Source organism: Taudactylus pleione, unplaced genomic scaffold (assembly GCF_031769625.1).
Source record: "Taudactylus pleione unplaced genomic scaffold, aTauple2 ptg000571l, whole genome shotgun sequence".
In the NCBI taxonomy this organism is placed as follows: Eukaryota; Metazoa; Chordata; class Amphibia; order Anura; family Myobatrachidae; genus Taudactylus; species Taudactylus pleione.
The window spans coordinates 1,520,653-1,540,945 of NW_028284973.1; the positions used below are offsets into that span (position 1 = coordinate 1,520,653).

At 47.2% G+C, this 20,293-nt stretch overlaps 1 protein-coding gene across 1 annotated transcript in view; it reads right to left on the reverse strand.

The window, feature by feature from the left end:
• Positions 1 to 20,293, reverse strand: part of VWDE (von Willebrand factor D and EGF domains) — a 138,417-nt gene that overhangs the window by 99,707 nt on the left and 18,417 nt on the right. The window contains exons 2-3 of the mRNA XM_088453096.1: positions 3,369 to 3,600; positions 1,150 to 1,212 (exon numbers count right to left, since the gene is read on the reverse strand). Of these exons, the coding sequence (XP_088309222.1) occupies positions 1,150 to 1,212; positions 3,369 to 3,600 (295 nt within the window). The remainder of the gene's footprint in view (positions 1 to 1,149; positions 1,213 to 3,368; positions 3,601 to 20,293) is intronic.

The following is a 20,293-nucleotide window of genomic DNA, read 5'->3' on the forward strand; positions in this document are numbered from 1 at the left end:
TGGGGCCTAGTTTTTCAAACTGCCATCCTGTCTGCCACTGCAGTTTCACGCCTAGATGGGCCACGTGTTTGTGCCGCCCACTCGTGTCGCTTAGCATAGTCATCCAGCTACCTCGGTTCAACCTTTTGGACATAAAAACACTATTGTGAGGTGTGAGGTGTTCAGAATAGACTGGAAATGAGTGGAAATTAAGGTTATTGAGGTTAATAATAGCATAGGAGCAGAAAAACCTACAAATTCTGTGATTTTAGCTGTTTTTATGCTTTTTTTCAAAAAAATACAGATCCAAAACACAAAACCCAGAACCCAAAACACGGAAGGGTGGTTTTGGCAAAACCAATCCAGATCCAAAACACGAAGAAAGATCCAGATCCAGAACCAAAACACAAAACACGAAAAGTGGCCGGTGCACACCCCTAATCCTGACAGGGTCAGGATACCCTCCGCCGCTCCCTAACCCTTCCTCCCCTGTGCCTAAACCTAACCCTTCCCCCTTAGTCCCTAACCCATAACCGTCTCTCTAACCCCGCTACTTACCGTCGGGTTGCCGGTGCCAGGATTCTGACAAGTGTCAGGATTCCGGCATCTGCACTGTGACTGCTGGCATCCCCTTTGTCGGGATACTGAACGTATCCCGGGTGGTATAGTGGTTAGCCTCACAGTACTGGTGTCATGTGTCAAATTCCTGACCAAGGCATCTTTCTGTGTGGAGCTAGCATTTTCTCCATACGTTTTAGTGGATTTCATCCGGGGCACCCGCCTTTCCTCCGAAAATATACTGTTAGGTTAATTGGCTGCTGACTGCATGCTTCCTAATTTGGGTGTTGGTGCCCGGAGTCTAATGCGCATGCAAAGGTAACAGGGGAAATGGCGCAGCAGCCATTTTCCTGGTGATTTCCCTACTGCGCTTGTGCAAAATGCCGGGATAATGGCCATTTTCTAGGCAATTTCCACAGCGCTGCTACAGCCGACGCAGGACTTCGGAGAGGTAAGTATTAAAAATATGGGTGCTGGACCCAGAGGCCCATGTACACCGCACACCCTGCACCCATTATAAATACGTCCCTGGTAATAGATAATAATAATACAGTAGGTTAACATATAAATAATATCAGTTATATTATTAATGTGAGTTTCTATCAGACTTACTTGTACAAGCACCGTTGACTTCTACCTCCCCGGCGTCGCACTGCGATCTAGATTCTGAAACCACTAAAACATAAGATTAATAACAATTATTATATGAAAATCATGGCAGAGATATCACTATGGTATATACAGCAGAGGTTCCCAAACTCTGCCATTACAGTCCAGGTGTGACTTAATTAGTACCTCAGTCAATATTATTTAACCACATCTGGACTCAAGCATGGATATCCTTAAAACCTGGACTGTAATGGCGGGTTTTGGGAAACTTTGGTATGCAGGATGAACAATAATATTCTGAAGACACTGATAGAAAACAACATATGGTTTAGGGTTTGTGATTCTGAAACAGAACCCGTCTATAGTGGAAGATGACCGGGTCTGGCTGAAGGGATGTAGTTAATGTGCCGGCAGACGGGATGCCGACAGTCGGTATACCGCCGCTAGAATCCCACTGCCCGGCAAAATCCCGACACCGAAGGGGATCAGGATACCGGCGTCGCCATCTCGACAGCTGGAATCCCGAACGAAGAATCCGTTTAAGTATGAGACTTAGCCTGGGGATGGTGGGGGTTAGGTTTAGGGACCCCCGGGGGGGTAATTAGGGTTAGGCATCCCCCAGGGAGGGTTAGGTTGCGGGGAGGGGAGGTTAGGGTTAGGCACAACCGGGTGGGAGGTTAGGGTAAGGCATCACCCACCCCCCCCCCCAAGAGGGTTAGGTTTAGGGTGCGGGAAGGGAGGGTTAGGCACCACCGGGGGGAGGTTAGGGTTGGGCACCACTTAGGAAGGGTTAGAGTTAGGGGGGGGGGGGAGAGGGGAGGAATAGAGTACTTACCTGCCCCTGCCGGCAATTTATTTTATCGGGCTTCCGGTGTCGGGACGTGAACCAGTGGCTATTGAGCTGCCGGTATTTCATACCCGAGCCCTGGCTGAATAATTACGAAGGAGGAAATATTCCTGGTTTCTAGGCCTGTACCATTGAATTATGGGAAAATTGTGTTCCATTGCAAACTAAAGCTGGTTACACAGCATATGATGTATCATACGATATATATCGCTCTGACGCGGATAGGAAAGATATATCATACATATAGTATAGCACGTACACACGATCCGTCATTCCCGGGTGTTGTTCATCGTATCGTCCCATCTGCTGTACTGCACATGTAACGATGCAATTTAGGACGTAGTGTAGTTGCATGCAGCATGCAACGATACATTGCTCCGTCATACGGCGTCCTTCTGTGCATGCGCAGAAGGATGCAGGCAGTGATGGGAGGGAACCGATTGGATCGCTCTGGGGTAGCATCCCGTAAAGAAGCCCATAGGCTTCTATTGGGTAACGCCACCTGAAGATGGTTTGTACATATGGGATATGCGGTAAAACCCCTGCAAACTGCAATTTCGGGGGTTTTACTGCATTTTTGTGTTTAGTACATCCTGGCCCCAGTGAGGAATCTGCTACGATGAATACAGATGGATGGAAAGAAGAAAAATACAGAGACATATAACCAGGGCCATCTTATCGTATTCTAGGGGCCTTCGAGCAGGGGCGGGCTGGGCCAAGAGGCATCAACATGGAGTGTGCAGCCACTTGCTCTGTGCATAGGGCAGACGGCTGAGAGGCAGGCAGAGAAAGATGCTCCCCGGCCGCTTTGATTGTGAATTACACACAATCAGAGCGGCCAGGCAGAATTCTCTACATGCCTCCCAGCCTACAGCCACAAAGCAGGATAAAGGAGGGGGCACAGGAGGCACATCCCCTCTCTCACCCTTAATTTAATCACAGCTGCAGTGAAGACCAGGAACTGCACTGCGAGCTGGAGAATAGAGAGGTGGAGTCCGTAATCCTGGCTTTACCTCATGTTTTTTAATGAAACACTGATTTTGTTGAAAGTACCAATAAATCTAAAGGTTTTATTTTATTGACCATTCACATTTTTATTCCCATGAATGGGTGGGTAGGGACCCCAGCATATTGGTTTGACCAGGGCCTACAATGCTGGTAAGACAGCCCTGCCTGTAACATGGATGAGCATTGGTTTTTCGGTTGTACAGTACATACTGTCTGCTGTACATGTGATTTTTGCTGATTTTTCACTGTCATTGAAGGATAACCCCCAACTGTAAATCCAACACTAGTCTAGGGCCATGGTCCGCCTGATCCCCCTTACCAGTTATTCCCTATCTGAAGTACATAGCAGAGTCAAATAATTCCTCACCCTCTGCACAGTAGCCCATACATCCTTGGGTAGGTTGCAAAAAATACACAAAGAAGTCCCCACAATTTCTCACTGTCACTGGGATGCGAAAAAGACAACAATCCTTGGTGCTGCTGAAGAAAAACTGCCACGTGGCACAGGCCGTGAGCGCCCGCATCTCCCCAGGTGGCGGGAGAGATTCCGAGTCCCGGAGAGACAACCAGACAGGAGCTTGTGTCCCACAGTGGTTCATCTGCCAGGTGAGAAACAAGAGAATGGAATGAGCATAATTATCATACAGTAATGTATTGCGCTTTCCTGAGGGGGGGGGGGGGGGGGAGGGGGGGGAAGGGGAGAGAGAGAGAGAGAGAGAGAGAGAGAGAGAGAGAGAGAGAGAGAGAGCTCGGTGACTACTGACTGAACCTGTCTACTGTAAACAACTATAAAAAACAATTTAATCCAAAACCTCAAATTCCATTTTATATAGAATTCAGGGCCTGATTCAGACGTCGCAAGCGCTGAGCGCTCGCAACCGGGTCGATGGTGGCCCAGAGTGTATGCGCACGACGGAGCATGCGCGAGACCCGGATAGCGATGGGCAAACCGTCGCTCCGGGTCTCGTACCAAAGGGGCCGTGCTGTCGATGTTGAGTGACAGCACGCCCCATTTGGTGGGCGGGCTGGGGGTGTGGCTGCCCAAACGGAGGCGTTCCCATGTGAACGCCTACCGTTTGGGGCCGGCCCCACTGACATTACCAGTGAAGTCAGTGGAGAGATTCCGGCTCTGTTAGAGCTGAAATCTCTCTGGGGCTTGCGGCAACGAGACCCTACCACAAGGGTCTCGTCGCAAGCCAGATGGTCGCGATGGTCTTGACCATCGCGACCATCTTCCTGGCCGCTCGCTATAGCTGTGGGTGGTCAACCACAGCTATGCGAGCGGCCAGGAGGCCGCTCTAAAAAACAAGAAGGACGGCCCTGATTCAGAGCGAGCGCTCTGTCAGAGCGTCCGGCTCTGAATCAGGCCCTCAGTCAGATGAATAATGATATAGAATACTATGTAGCTGAGTTCCAAAGCTTTGCTGATTCTGCTATGCCTGTATTCATACAGTTAGCTTGTTGTCAATGCCCCTCCTCCATGACAGTCACATAAATGGGAAGATCATTGAGGAGGGGCTTTGACAACAGCAGTTCCTGTTTGAAAAAGACATGCATTTGAACCGAAGTCAGCATTGCTGGATTGTTACAGACATTGAGGACAAGGATATGTGGATAATAAAATATATTTTACTATATTATCTATGTAGGCCACTTATATGATAAGAATAATACCCCTTTTACACCAGAGGTAAAACCCGGGTTAACCTGGGTAACACCTTGGTGTAAAATGGGAAAAGGGTTGGATTGCCAGGTGGAGTGACACGGCAATCCGACCCAGGTAACTTGCAGGGTTTAACAAGGGAATAACCTGTGAAACCCTGCAGTGTAAACGGCGCGATCCGGGTCACGGTGACCTGGATCGTGCCGCATGCCTGCCGATTGGCCGGCTTCAGTGGCGCTTGGAGAGGACATCATCTCCAAGCATCCACTTAAAGCTGTATCTCTGCAGACCCGGCTCCGGTGTGAACGGCGCCGGCTCGGGAAAATCCTGGGTCGTCGCCAGCTAAATTCCAGGTCTGATCCAGATTGGAACCCTGTCCCAACCGCCGGGTCAGACCCGGAATTTAGGTGTAAAAGCGGTATAATTGTATTTACATGTCCACATTATACAGGGGGTGCTACCACTAACATTTAAATAACTCAAACATGCAAAGAGAGAAAGAGATCGTACTTTGTGGTGCACAGTAACGTGTGTTAAACGTAACTTTTAATGTTCACATTATAACAAAATACAGCAAAATAAAATGAATAGATATTAGAGGGTGCATTAAGAGTGTGGAATATGTGATTTGAAAAGCTTGGCAAAGTGGTCAGCAGCAAAACTCGTGTCGGCGTTCCTGCTGCGTGCACTACTTATATGTGCTCTGACAGTTATTATTATTATTATTATTATCCTTTATTTATATGGCGCCACAAGGGTTCTGCAGCGCTTAAGAAGTACAAAAACAAAGTACAGAAACAATACATAAACAGTTGAACAGAACAAGAAAACAGTGACATACAGTACAAGACATTGCAGGACAAGTACATGGTATATAAACATGGCTGCAACAGTAGCAGAATGGCAAAAGTCAAGGGTTAGGTGCTGTTATAAGGAGTATAGAGTAGATAATATAAGTAAAGGAAGTAAAAGCACATGAGGGAAGAGGGCCCTGCTCGTGAGAGCTTACATTCTAAAGTTGTGATTAGGTAGACAGAGGGAGGGCTTAGCCTGCGAGGGAGAGACCTGTGCGTGCATTATCTGAGATCATACTAGTGACCAAGGCTGGATATTTACATAGCCCTGGAAATAACCCTGTCTCTACCCCATGACAGGCACATTTCATGTGCACTAATTATTCCTGACACTGTGCAGATATGAGCTGACATCCCTTATAGTGTGTCAAGCACACTGAGTGTGCACTAATTGTTTCTAAATTGAAGCAGATACTACGCAGAGTTAACTTGGCTTCCTATATAGCAATTATCCGATTAAGGGATTCTCAGAGCTCTAATATAGGGATATACAGAAACACTTTGGCTGTGTTTTGCGCACAATTTTATATTTAATGGTATTGTGGCGCATGTACAATATATGCTACTAGGAGGGGCTAATACACAAATGCCACTAATTTACCAAGAGTTACCTAATTAAACACACATACATACCCAGGTATACAGTATTTAAATAAATTCCGACTAGAAGTGGTCAATATTTGATTGCCACTGTTAAATTAGTTGGTAATGATATCCATCCTAATATAAATCTACCCACAACATACGTGGGATATTTTTACATACAGTACAGTATCAAAAATGTGGCTAATTATATACATGTCACACATATAACATCAGGGTTGCCTACCCTCCCGATTCGGGCGGGAGCCTCCCGATAAACGGGTGCAGCTCCCGCCCCCCCGGAAAGGCAGGCAAGCCTCCCGCATGCCGCCGATCCCCTGTCTCCCCCCCCGTCAGTACCTAATAAACCCCCTTCAGCGGGGGGCCGCTGACGCGATTCGCGTCATTTTGGCCCCGCCCCCTGCTTCACAATGCCTGTATTTCGGCATTGTGTAGCGGGGGCGGGGCCAAAATGACGCGATCGTGTGTCCCCGCCTCCTGTCACACCCGTAAATGGCCTTCAGCCCGCCCGGCCACGCCCCCTTTTGCCGGCCACGCCCCCTGTTCTGCCGATCTGGCTGCTCCCTCCCGGAAGGAGCAGCCAAATAGTCAGCAAGTATGTATAACATATATAACTCCAAATCTGTTTCACGAGCTGAAATCATACTTTGCCTACATTTGAAAAAGTATTTCAGGGAGAGTGTGAAAGTAGCACCTATGAGCGCGGCAGTAAAGTGGGCGTGTACTGCTACATCTGAGAGGCGTGTCATATAACTGACTTACATCTAAATGTAAACGAGCCCCAAAGCAGTTAGTAAGATTTACGTGTTGATGAAAACACACTGATAATTATCAGAAAATAAATGTAGCCGTAGGGACCATTGTGCCTTATAATCTATGCAGGGAAATTATACTAATAATCCCATTTGAATGTATATATCTCTGTTTTTTCTTTTATGTAATAGCTTCATAATGGGGGTAAGGTGCAAGGTATGCCGTTAGGAAGCCGACGGTCGAAATGCCGACCGCCGGCTTCCCGACTGTGCAATCCTGACAGGGGACTAATGATAGGCGTTGAAATCCCAACGCCTATCATTATCACTACGCAGAGAGCCCGACGCCCGGCATACTGAACGAAGGTAAGCCGGGCGGCAGGCGCGGACAGCCGCGCTGGGGGGAGGGTTAAGTTAGGGGCTCCCGGAGGGGACTTCGGGATAGGCACCCCTCCGGGAGGGTTAGGCTAGGGGAAGGGGGGTTAGAGTTAGGCACCCCTGGGGGGAGGTTAGGGTTAGGCACCCCCCCCTCGGGAGACTTAGGTTTAGGCTGCGGGGACGGGGAGGTTAGGTTTAGGTATGTAAGGGGAGGGTTAGAGTTAGGCACTAGGGGGGGAGGTTAGGGTTAGGGACCCCTAAGGGAGGGTTTGGGTTGGGGGAGAGGGTTAGTTATACTGTACTTACCTTTTTAGCGGTCGGGATCTTCACTCCTGACGGTCTTCTGGCGTCGGAATTTGAACCGCCGGACATAGGTCAGGCGGTCATTCATACCAATCCCAGGTGCAATCAGGGAGATTGCTAGACTCTTCAGGGAGTCAGGGAGATTGCTACTATTTCAGGGAGAGTTGGCAAGTATGGTTCAAATGCCACTGTTAAACTAGGTGGTAATTAACAATAAGCATAAACGTATCCAAATATAAGCCTACTCACAATATAAGTCATTTGGAAATGTGGATATATGAAAAGAAAAAACGTGGATAATTATACACATGCCACACATATATTTATTTTAATAATTGTGAATGAAACTAACACTACATACTCTGTGAATTCATGAAACAAAAAGTGTCTTTTGGTTAATTATACATCTGCCATATGGTTACACTGCCATTAAAACTGCAAAATATGAGGTGAGACGGAAGCCATAGTCTATAGTATCTGGTTTACAGATATTCTGATATACTATGTAACTGGGGACACACTACACAATGGTGTACCCAGCCGACGGGACAACTTGATGTAACAATACACAGCGCTGTCCGTACACACTGCACAATATGGTGTAAAGCGGTGCAATGTATCGTTCCATGATGCATGTAGCTGCATTGTGTTGTTCAACGCGTCTTCTCATCTGTTGTGCGTACACAGTATATACGATATACAGATGAAGCCGCGCTCATCTATCCTGCGATGCGCACGACCAGTGTGCCCAGTGTGCCCCAAAGGGGTGAACGCCGGCAGCTCCTAGTCGCAGCCCGGCGAAAGCTGCGATATGCCGCGATGCACGTGCCCGTGCGCACGCATCGCGGCAATGATGTAGATGGCTACATCTGTATCATTATGATATGCGTTGGAACGATAGATTGTGCAATGGATTTATATGGGTGGCAAAAAAAATACCTACATATAGTTACCCATCTTAAAGCAGAAACAAACTAGATACTAGGGGTGTGCACCGGCCACTTTTCGTGTTTTGTGTTTTGGTTTTGGATCTGGATCTTTCTTCGTGTTTTGGATCTGGATTGGTTTTGCCAAAACCACCCTTCCGTGTTTTGGGTTCTGGGTTTTGTGTTTTGGATCTGTATTTTTTTGAAAAAAAGCATAAAAACAGCTAAAATCACAGAATTTGTAGGTTTTTCTGCTCCTATGCTATTATTAACCTCAATAACCTTAATTTCCACTCATTTCCAGTCTATTCTGAACACCTCACACCTCACAATAGTGTTTTTATGTCCAAAAGGTTGCACCGAGGTAGCTGGATGACTATGCTAAGCGACACGAGTGGGCGGCACAAACACGTGACCCATCTAGGCGTGAAACTGCAGTGGCAGACAGGATGGCAGTTTGAAAAACTAGGCCCCAAACTGTACATAATGCAAAGAAAAAAAGAGGTGCAAGATGGAATTGTCCTTGGGCCCTCCCACCCACCCCATAGTTGCCTACCTTTTATAATCTCTTCCCGGGAGAAGCCCGGGTAAGATAAGCAGCAGGGGGGCGATGGGGGCGGGGCATAACGATTCGCGTCATTAAGCCCCGCCCCCTTCACGGAGACCCGCGATCGCAGCGGGTATTCTCCTCATTCTGCCCACTTCACTAGGAAGTGGGCAGAATGCGGGAGAAATGCCTACCCTTCCGAGGGTGCGGGGGTTACCCGAAAAATTGGGAGCCTCCCGCGAAAACCGGGAGGGTAGGCATGTATGACCCACCCTTAAGTTGTATAAACAGGACATGCACACTTTAACAAACCAATCATTTCAGCGCCAGGGTCTGCCACACAACTGTGGCTGAAATGATTGGTTCAATTGGGCTCCCACAAAACAAGCTGGCAATTAATCTGTCCCTGCACAAACTGGCTCTACGGAGGCAAGATGTCATCCTCATCCTCCTCATCCACCGATTCCTCACCCTCTTCAGTGTGTACATCCTCATCCTCACAGAGTATTAATTCGTCCTCGCTGGAATCCACAACCACAGGTCCCTCTGTACGTTCTGGAGGCTGGTCTCCCTGGAAGAGTTGATAATTTATTTTATGAACATCATCTTCTCCACATTTTGTGGAAGCAACCTCCTACGCCTTTCGCTGACAAGGTTCCCGGCTGCACTAAACACTCTTTCGGCGTACACACTGGAGGGGGGACAACTACTTTGAGGGTGTCACCACCCTTTAACAGACAGACGCACGCTTGTCGCTGCTGCTTTAAGGATGCAGGTGCGGCTACAGCCCACACATTTCACAAAGACAGAAAAAAAAAGAACAATATTTTTATTGTTTGTGTAGCACACTTTGAGGGTGTCACCACCCTTTAACAGACAGACGCACGCTTCTCGCTGCTGCTTTGAGGATGCAGGTGGAATCTAGATGGGATTTGGAACCGGGGACACACTACCTCCATCAATTGTCTAAATCCCACTGCACTAATGTCGGATACCGGACGCACGTCTAACACCAACATAGCAGTCAAGGCCTCAGTTATACGTTTTGCTTCAGGATGACTGCTGTCGTACTTCATCCTCATCGCTAGGGACTGTTGGAGGGTCAATTGTTTAGTAAAAGTAGTGATGTTCCTACTTCCTCTCTGGGATGATGAACAACTCCCAGCAGCAGCAACAGCACTAGGAGGAAGTGGTTCTTGATCTTTCCCTATTTTATTTTTATCGGAGAAAGTTTGGTCCTCCATTTATGTTATATTGATATATACGTGCGGCTAAAGCGCACACAAACACAGAAAATATTTTTTTATTTTTGCTGGAGAGTAGTGCACTTTGTGGGTTACACCACCCTTTAAGAAATGAGCCAGCCGGCTCTTTACTTAAGGGACACAGGCGCACGCTTGGCGCTGCTCCTTTGTTGATGCACGTGCAGCCACAGTGCACACAAGTCACAAACACAGAAAATATTTTTTTTTTTGGTTTGGACTGGAGTGTACTTTGGGGGTTACAGCACCCTTTAACGGTCAAGCCAGCCGGCCCTTTACTTATGACACAGGCGCACGCTTGGCACTACTTTATTGATGCACGTGCGGCTACTGCGCACACAATTCACAAACACACAAAAAATATTATTTTTTTAGCACTTGGGGGGAGCACCCCTGATGGACAGAGCACCCCCTGGACAACACTACAGCACCCCTTTAGGACTGGGACACTGCACAGGACTTTGGAGTGGACACAGCCCCTATGGAGAACTGACTGCACAACACAGTCCAGCCAGCCCCTATGGACTTTGAAGTAGTGGACACAGCCCCTATTAACAACAGCAGCACAGCACAACACAGCCAGCCCCTATGGACTTTGAAGTAGTGGACGACAGCAGCACAGCACAGCACAGCACAACACTACTCTGCACTACACTACACTACACTACACAGCCCAGCCAGCCCTAACTCCCACCGTCCCTCTTCACTGTCCACAGCCGAGTGAGAAAATGGCGCCGACGCGGGTACCTTATATAGGACCCAAAACCCGCGAGACTCGGAAGGCGGGATGATGACGTTTTGCCTCGATTTCAGATCCGAGTCAGGCGGGAAAAGTCGAGCCTGACTCGGATCTGCCTCGGATCGGGGGGGCTCGGGGGGGTTCGGATTTCAGAAATCCGAACCCGCTCACCCCTACTAGATACAATAACAAAAATGTGTATTTACAATAAAAATTCAGAACATCACGTTCTTGTTGGATTATACATATTCTTTATTGTATTCTAATTAGTGAATATAGGAGCAAATATAGAGTGTACAGTATTTTAATAACTAATTTTATTCTCTTTATACACCCTGTAATACCTATTCAATTTATAGCGCTGGTTTTTAATATGTTATTATTATAATGTGAACATTATAAAAGTTACTTTGCACCACAAAAGACAAACTTTTTTTCCCTTGGCTTGTACAGACATAGGGGAACCTGGTGGATTAACTTCATCACTGGGACCAGGTTTGTATAACTCCAATTTACTATTTAACATGTTTACAATGAACTTCACCCAACACTGAATTTTCACTGAAGTTAGAGGTAAACCTTGTTTTTTTTATTTTCATTTTTATATTTTTCACGCTTCAATGATTTCACAGGGAATATATTTTTTTTAATTTGTACAATATTCAGGGGACGTTTTTCTTCTTTATTTGAAGACAGAAATGGCTTTCTTCTAGCACATTAACAGTATAAATATATTTTTTCATGCAATTCACATTATGGACCTCATTTTAGAATTTGTAAGATAATTTTGGCACCCATATTTGTACGCAGTATACGTAAACTTTGCGTATACTGCGACCGAATATTGGTGCCAAAATTATCTTACAAAAACTGGTACTTACGTGTTTATGGTGAGTCACAAGTATCATTAGATACATTCAGCTCCTAACACGGCAGTATTTCTGCACCCAGTGTACCAGTGCACATATGCCCACATGCCCAATGAGTACAGATGCAGCCTGACAGTGTTAGTGGTAAGTGTGACAGTCACTTTACCCGATTCGTACACAATACAATACTGAAATGAAGTGTCAGTTTCACAACAGAGGACAGTGTTATTAATAAATGTATAAGTCACATTTTCCATCTAAAATGTAATAAAATACAAACACCCCCACCACCATTGTTTACAGCTTTATAAACCCAATGTGAATCTTCTTTTCTGCAGTAATCCAAAAGGAGATGTCAAATAAGTAATTTGAACAGCAACGAAAACTTGTCAGAATACAGAAACAATAAGTGTTAAAGGAGAACTATCAGCTGGAGGGAATGTAGTTAAAAAAAACCTACGATCTGGATGCCGGCTGATGAAATCCTGGCACTGGAATCCTGAACCGCAGACAGAAGATTGGCGCCGGAATCCCGACATGAGTGGAGATGCCGACACTGGGATCACGACAGCCGGCATCTCTATTGTAAGTACAGTGAGCTCCCGTAGCTGTTAGCCGCCGGGGGGGGGGGGGGGGGGGGGGGGGCAGGGTTAGGCTGCGGGAGGGGGGGGGGTTAGAATTAGGCTGCAGTAAGGGGGGGTTATGGCTGGGTACCACCTACCACCGGGGGGGGGGGGGGGGTGGTTGTTAGGGTTAAGCACTAAGAGAGGAGGGTTAGGTTTAGGCATTAACCGTGAAGGTTATGGTGCAGGTAGGGAGGGTTAGGGTAGAGAAATGGAGGGTTAGGGGGTGAAGGGGGGGAAGGTTCGAGTACTTACTTATCCCCTGTCAGGATCCTCAGCATCAGGATGTCGCTGTCGGTCTTTTGACAGCTGGCATCCCAACTGCCGGGATTCCATACCCAACCCAGCTGGAGAGGGCAATAAGCAAAGAAACAATCTGTGGGTAGTGCTATTGCCATCACCACCGCACCCCCAGGCGTCTAATACCTGTAACACATACACTTCCCAACAACATATCTTGGGATGCATCCAAAATTCATTATGTCGCATCTCCAGTGGGTGTACTACACTTATGTTTCTATACTCAACTTACACTTACACTTGTCTAACCCCAGGCGTAAGGGACAGGTTGGGTACGGGTTGCCGGCGTTTGGGATCCCGCCGGTCAGAATCCCGACACCGGCATCCCGACTATGTTATCATCCAGATGGCTCGAGATAAGTGTACCCAGGGTTGCCTACCCTCCCGATTTGGGCGGGAGCCTCCCGATAATCGGGTGCAGCTCCCGCCCCCCCGGAAAGGCAGGCAAGCCTCCCGGCGGCCGCCGATCCCCCGACATCCCCCCGTAATTTACACCTAACCCTCGCTGCGAGGGCAGCCAGTGATGCGATTCGCGTCATTTTGGCCCCGCCCCCTTCCTCACAATGCCTGTATTATTGGCATTGTGTAGCGGGGGCGGGGCCAAAATGACGCGATCTCGTGACCCCGCCCCCGTGACGCCTACAATTGCCAGGCACCCGTCCAGACACGCCCCCTTTTTTGGCCACGCCCCCCGCTGCCCTGCCGATCTGGCTGCTCCCTCCCGGAAGGAGCAGCCAGAAAGTCGGCAACTATGAGTATACCTAACCACTAACCCTAACTCTCCCAACCCGATGCCTAAACCTAACCCTCCCCGGTGCCTAAATCTAACCCTCCCCCCTTAGTGCCTAACCCTAACCCTAATCCTCCCCCCAACCCTGCTACTTACCTTAGGGATTCCGGCGCTCGGGAAAACTTGAAATACAGACAGGTGACTATACCGACATGGATAAAATACAGACAGGTGACTATACCGACATGGATAAAATACAGACAGGTGACTATACCGACATGGATAAAATACAGACAGGTGACTATACCGACATGGATAAAATACAGACAGGTCACTATACCGACATGGATAAAATACAGACAGGTCACTATATCCTTCACTCCCTTGGTCTAAGTGAAACTGCCCTCTCCTGGCTGTCATCCTACCTCTCTGACCGATCTTTTTCAGTTTCCTCTCACGACTCCTCTTCCCCTCCACAGCCTCTTACAGTAGGTGTTCCCCAAGGTTCTGTTCTTGGTCCTCTCCTATTCTCCCTCTATACTTCCTCTCTAGGTGAACTCATCAGCTCTTTTGACCTCCATTATCATCTCTATGCTGATGATACTCAAATCTACCTTTCCTCCCCTGATCTCTCCCCCTCTCTTCTGACTCGTATCTCCAACTGTCTCTCTGCTGTCTCTTCCTGGATGTCCCAGCGATTTCTTAAACTTAATATGTCTAAGACAAAGCTAATCATCTTCCCACCCTCCCACATCACCTCACTTCCCACTATTTCTTTATCAATTGATGGAATAACTATCTCATCTAGTCCCAAGGTGCGCTGTCTTGGAGTTATCCTGGACTCATCCCTCTCCTTCAAACCACATATCCAGAACCTTTCACAGTCCTGTCGTTTCCATCTCAAAAATATTTCTAAGATCAGACCCTATCTCACCCAGGATGCTACTAAAACCCTCATACACTCACTGGTCATCTCCAGATTGGACTATTGTAACCTCCTCCTATCTGGCCTCCCCAAATCCCATCTCTCTCCTCTCCAGTCTGTCCTCAATGCTGCTGCACGGCTTATCTTCCTCTCCAAACATTCTGCATCTGCCTCCCCTCTCCTACAAGCCCTACACTGGCTCCCCTTCCCTTTCAGAGTCCAATTTAAGGTTCTCACGGTCGCTCACAAAGCCCTCACCCAATCTTCTCCCATATACATCTCTGATCTCATCTCCCTTCACGCTCCTCTCCGCCCTCTTCGCTCAACTAATGCACGCCGCCTTTCATGCCAGCTGATTACTTCCTCCCACTCCCGCCTCCAAGATTTTGCCCGCACTGCTCCCCACCTCTGGAACTCTCTCCCACTCCGCATCAGACTCTCCACCTGTTTGCAATCCTTCAAACGGGCTCTCAAAACCCACTACTTCATCAAAGCCTTCCAGCTATCAATCTAACTCCTTGCTACATGCTCATTCGTCCCCATCTACCCCATCTGTGTCAACCCAGTTTGTCTTCCCCCACCTTTTTAGAATGTAAGCTCTCACGAGCAGGGCCATCTACCCTCTTGTGCTTCTCCTTACTATAGTGTCATTTACTTCTTACTCACCACTAGGGCACCTAACACTTGGTTGCTTATGCTCTGTTGCTTACCTGGGTGATATGGTCACTAATGTAGCAATATATATTATCCATGTCCTGTATTGTATTGTTCTGTAAGTCACTTGTATACAATTTGTTTTTGTACTTTGTAAGGCGCTGCGGAACACTTGTGGCACCATATAAATAAATGCTAATAATAATAATAATAATATACCGACATGGATAAAATACAGACAGGTCACTATACCGACATGGATAAAATACAGACAGGTCACTATACCGACATGGATAAAATACAGACAGGTCACTATGCCGCCATGGATAAAATACAGACAGGTGACTATACCGAAATGGATAAAATACAGACAGGTCACTATACCGACATGGATAAAATACAGACAGGTCACTATACCGACATGGAAAAATACAGACAGGTCACTATACCGACATGGATAAAATACAGACAGGTCACTATACCGACATGGATAAAATACAGACAGGTCACTATTCCAACATGCACAACATACTGTACCTACAGATCACTTTAAAGATATGGACAAAATCCTGACACATCAAAAGTACCCCCTTTTACCTTATACACATAATGCCTCACAGTAGTGTCTCTCATTCACATTATATCACACAGTAGTGTCCCTCATTCACGTTATACCACACAATAGTACCCCCTTAACCTTATACATGTTATGCCTCACAGTACTGTCCCTCATTCACGTTACACCACACAATGCTACCCGGTAGTAGCGCCCCTTATAAACATAATGCCACACAGTAATACCCGTTACACATTATGCCACACATTAGTAATGCCCTTATACACATAATGCCACACAGTAATGCCCCTTACATATTAAGCCATACATTATTACACCCTAACCTCCGCGCCCCCCCTGCACAGCACTCAACCGGCCAATAAATCTCATCACCTCGGCCTGCCTGGACAGCAGATATTGAAGCTGCCATGCTTGCGTTCCTCACTCTATGCTTAGCTCGGCATTGTGTGTCTCTCTGCAGACAGGCTCATGGGGGGAGGAGCTGCTGCGGCTGGCCAATGGGCATGGCAGCCCTCCTCCAACGGCCATTTATGTTACTGCCCTCTTCCCCCACTGTCTCTGCTCCCCGCTCCTGCCAGCTGCATGAGCTGCCATCTAATCAGAGCTGAGCTGAGAGCTCTGATTGCGGTAGGGCAGCCAGTGCAGAGGCGCCGTCCGCCCGTCTTGGTCCTGCCACTGCCCGCTGTCAAGCTGAGCCGGCCCTAGGCTTGGAATGCATGCCTCTAGGCATTCCAATTGCCCTAGGCATTTGCCCAGTTTGCCTATGCCTAGGGCAAGCTCTGTATGCAGGAGTCTATTGGAAAGGACCACTTCCTATATGTTAGCAGTGCCCCTAGCAGCTCAGTTTCAATACTACTAGAATACCTTCTTAGTCTGTCCCCTTAGAAAACAAAAATGTTACAAAAATATTGCATAACTGAACCGAAACCAATGGCTAACATGATATTTATAAAAATGCACATTGCGATACAGAATGGTAAGATATTAAACAGATATATATATATTAGGGGTGTGCACCGGCCACTTTTCGTGTTTTGGTTTTGGATCTGGATCTTTCTTCGTGTTTTGGATCTGGATTGGTTTTGCCAAAACCACCCTTCCGTGTTTTGGGTTCTGGGTTTTGGATCTGTATTTTTTTTTTAAAAAGCATAAAAACAGCTAAAATCACAGAATTTGTGGGTTTTTCTGCTCCTATGCTATTATTAACCTCAATAACCTTAATTTCCACTCATTTCCAGTCTATTCTGAACACCTCACACCTCACAATAGTGTTTTTATATCCAAAAGGTTGCACCGAGGTAGCTGGATGACTATGCTAAGAGATACGAGTGGGCGGCACAAACATGTGGTCCATCTAGGAGTGACACTGCAGTGGCACACAGGATGGCAGTTTGAAAAACTAGGCCCCAAACAGTAAATAATTCAAAGAAAAAAAAGAGGTGCAAGATGGAATTGTCCTTGGGCCCTTCCACCCACCCTTATGTTGTATAAACAAGACATGCACACTTTAACAAACCAAACATTTCAGCGCCAGGGTCTGCCACACGACTGTGGCTGAAATGATTGGTTCGTTTGGGCCCCCACAAAACAAGCTGGCAATTAATCTGTCCCTGCACAAACTGGCTCTACGGAGGCAAGATGTCGTCCTCATCCTCCTCATCCACCGATTCCTCACCCTCTTCAGTGTTGTGTACATCCTCATCCTCACAGAGTATTAATTCGTCCCCGCTGGAATCCACAACCACAGGTCCCTCTGTACGTTCTGGAGGCTGGTCTCCCTGGAAGAGTTGATAATTCATTTTATGAACATCATCTTCTCCACATTTTGTGGAAGCAACCTCCTACGCCTTTCGCTGACAAGGTTCCCGGCTGCACACTGGAGTACACACTGGAGGGGGGGCAACTCAGGTAAAATAGAGCCAGTTTGTACAGGGACCTCCAAATTGCTTCTTTTTCCTGCCAGTACAGGTACGGACTGTCTGACATGCCTACTTGGATGCTGTCACCGATGTTATCCTTTAACAGACAGACGCACGCTTGTCGCTGCTGCTTGGAGGATGCAAGTGCGGCTACAGCCCACACAATTCACAAAGACAGAAAAAAAAAGAATTTTTTTATTGTTTGTGGAGTGCACTTTGAGGGTTACACCACCCTTTAACAGACAGACGCACGCTTGTCGCTGCTGCTTTAAGGATGCAGGCGCGGCTACAGCCCACACATTTCACAAAGACAGAAAAAAAAAGAAGAATATTTTTATTGTTTGTGGAGCGCACTTTGAGGGTTACACCACCCTTTAACAGACAGACGCACGCTTGTCGCTGCTGCTTTAAGGACAGTATCATATGCAGTGACAGTAGACTTGTCAGAAATTGTTGGCACGTCCTTCAGTCCGGACCAGATGTCCAAACCGGCCCTTGACTTATGACACAGGCGCACGCTTGGCGCTGCTACTGTGTTGATGCACGTGCGGCTACATCGCACACAAGTCACAAACACATAAAAAAATAGTTTTTTATTTTTTGGAGCACTTTGAAGGTTACACCACCCTTTAACAGACAGACGCACGCTTGTCGCTGCTGCTTGGAGGATGCAAGTGCGGCTACAGCCCACACAATTCACAAAGACAGAAAAAAAATAAGAATATTTTTATTGTTTGTGGAGCGCACTTTGAGGGTTACACCACCCTTTAACAGACAGACGCACGCTTGTCGCTGCTGCTTTGAGGATGCAAGTGCGGCTACAGCCCACACAATTCACAAAGACAGAAAAAAAAAGAATATTTTTATTGTTTGTGGAGCGCACTTTGAGGGTTACACCACCCTTTAACAGACAGACGCACGCTTGTCGCTGCTGCTTTGAGGACAGTATCATATGCAGTGACAGTAGACTTGTCAGAAATTGTTGGCACGTCCTTCAGTCCGGACCAGATGTCCAAACCGGCCCTTGACTTATGACACAGGCGCACGCTTGGCGCTGCTACTGTGTTGATGCACGTGCGGCTACATCGCACACAAGTCACAAACACATAAAAAAATAGTTTTTTATTTTTTGGAGCACTTTGAAGGTTACACCACCCTTTAACAGACAGACGCACGCTTGTCGCTGCTGCTTTGAGGATGCAAGTGCGGCTACAGCCCACACAATTCACAAAGACAGAAAAAAAATAAGAATATTTTTATTGTTTGTGGAGCGCACTTTGAGGGTTACACCACCCTTTAACAGACAGACGCACGCTTGTCGCTGCTGCTTTGAGGATGCAAGTGCGGCTACAGCCCACACAATTCACAAAGACAGAAAAAAAAGGAAGAATATTTTTATTGTTTGTGGAGCGCACTTTGAGGGTTACACCACTCTTTAACAGACAGACGCACGCTTGTCGCTGCTGCTTTAAGGATGCAGGTGCGGCTACAGCCCACACATTTCACAAAGACAGAAAAAAAAAGAAGAATATTTTTATTGTTTGTGGAGCACACTTTGAGGGTTACACCACCCTTTAACAGACAGACGCACGCTTGTCGCTGCTGCTTTAAGGATGCAGGCGCGGCTACAGCCCACACATTTCACAAAGACAGAAAAAAAAAGAAGAATATTTTTATTGTTTGTGGAGCGCACTTTGAGGGTTACACCACCCTTTAACAGACAGACGCACGCTTGTCGCTGCTGCTTTGAGGATGCAGGTGGAATCTAGACGGGATTTGGAACCGGGGACACACTACCTCCATCAATTGTCTAAATCCCACTGCACTAATGGTGGATACCGGACGCACGTCTAACACCAACATAGCAGTCAAGGCCTCAGTTATACGTTTTGCTTCAGGATGACTGCTGTCGTACTTCATCCTCATCGCTAGGGACTGTTGGAGGGTCAATTGTTTAGTAAAAGTAGTGATGTTCCTACTTCCTCTCTGGGATGATGAACAACTCCCAGCAGCAGCACTAGGAGGAAGTGGTTCTTGATCTTTCCCTATTTTATTTTTATCGGAGAAAGTTTGGTCCTCCATTTATGTTATAATGATATATACGTGCGGCTAAGGCGCACACAAACACAGAAAATATTTTTTTATTTTTGCTGGAGAGTAGTGCACCTTGTGGGTTACACCACCCTTTAAGAAATGAGCCAGCTGGCTCTTTACTTATGGGACACAGGCGCACGCTTGGCGCTGCTCCTTTGTTGATGCACGTGCGGCTACTGCGCACACAATTCACAAACACAGAAAATATTTTTTTATTTGGTTTGGAGTGTACTTTGGGGTTACAGCACCCTTTAACGGTCAAGCCAGCCGACCCTTTACTTATGACACAGGCGCACGCTTGGCACTACTTTGTTGATGCACGTGCGGCTACTGCGCACACAATTCACAAACACAGAAAAAATATTATTTTTTTTAGTACTTGGGGGGAGCACCCCTGATGGACAGAGCACCCCCTGGACAACACTACAGCACCCCTTTAGGACTGGGACACTGCACAGGACTTTGGAGTGGACACAGCCCCTATGGAGAACTGACTGCATAACACAGTCCAGCCAGCCCCTATGGACTTTGAAGTAGTGGACACAGCCCCTATTAACAACAGCAGCACAGCACA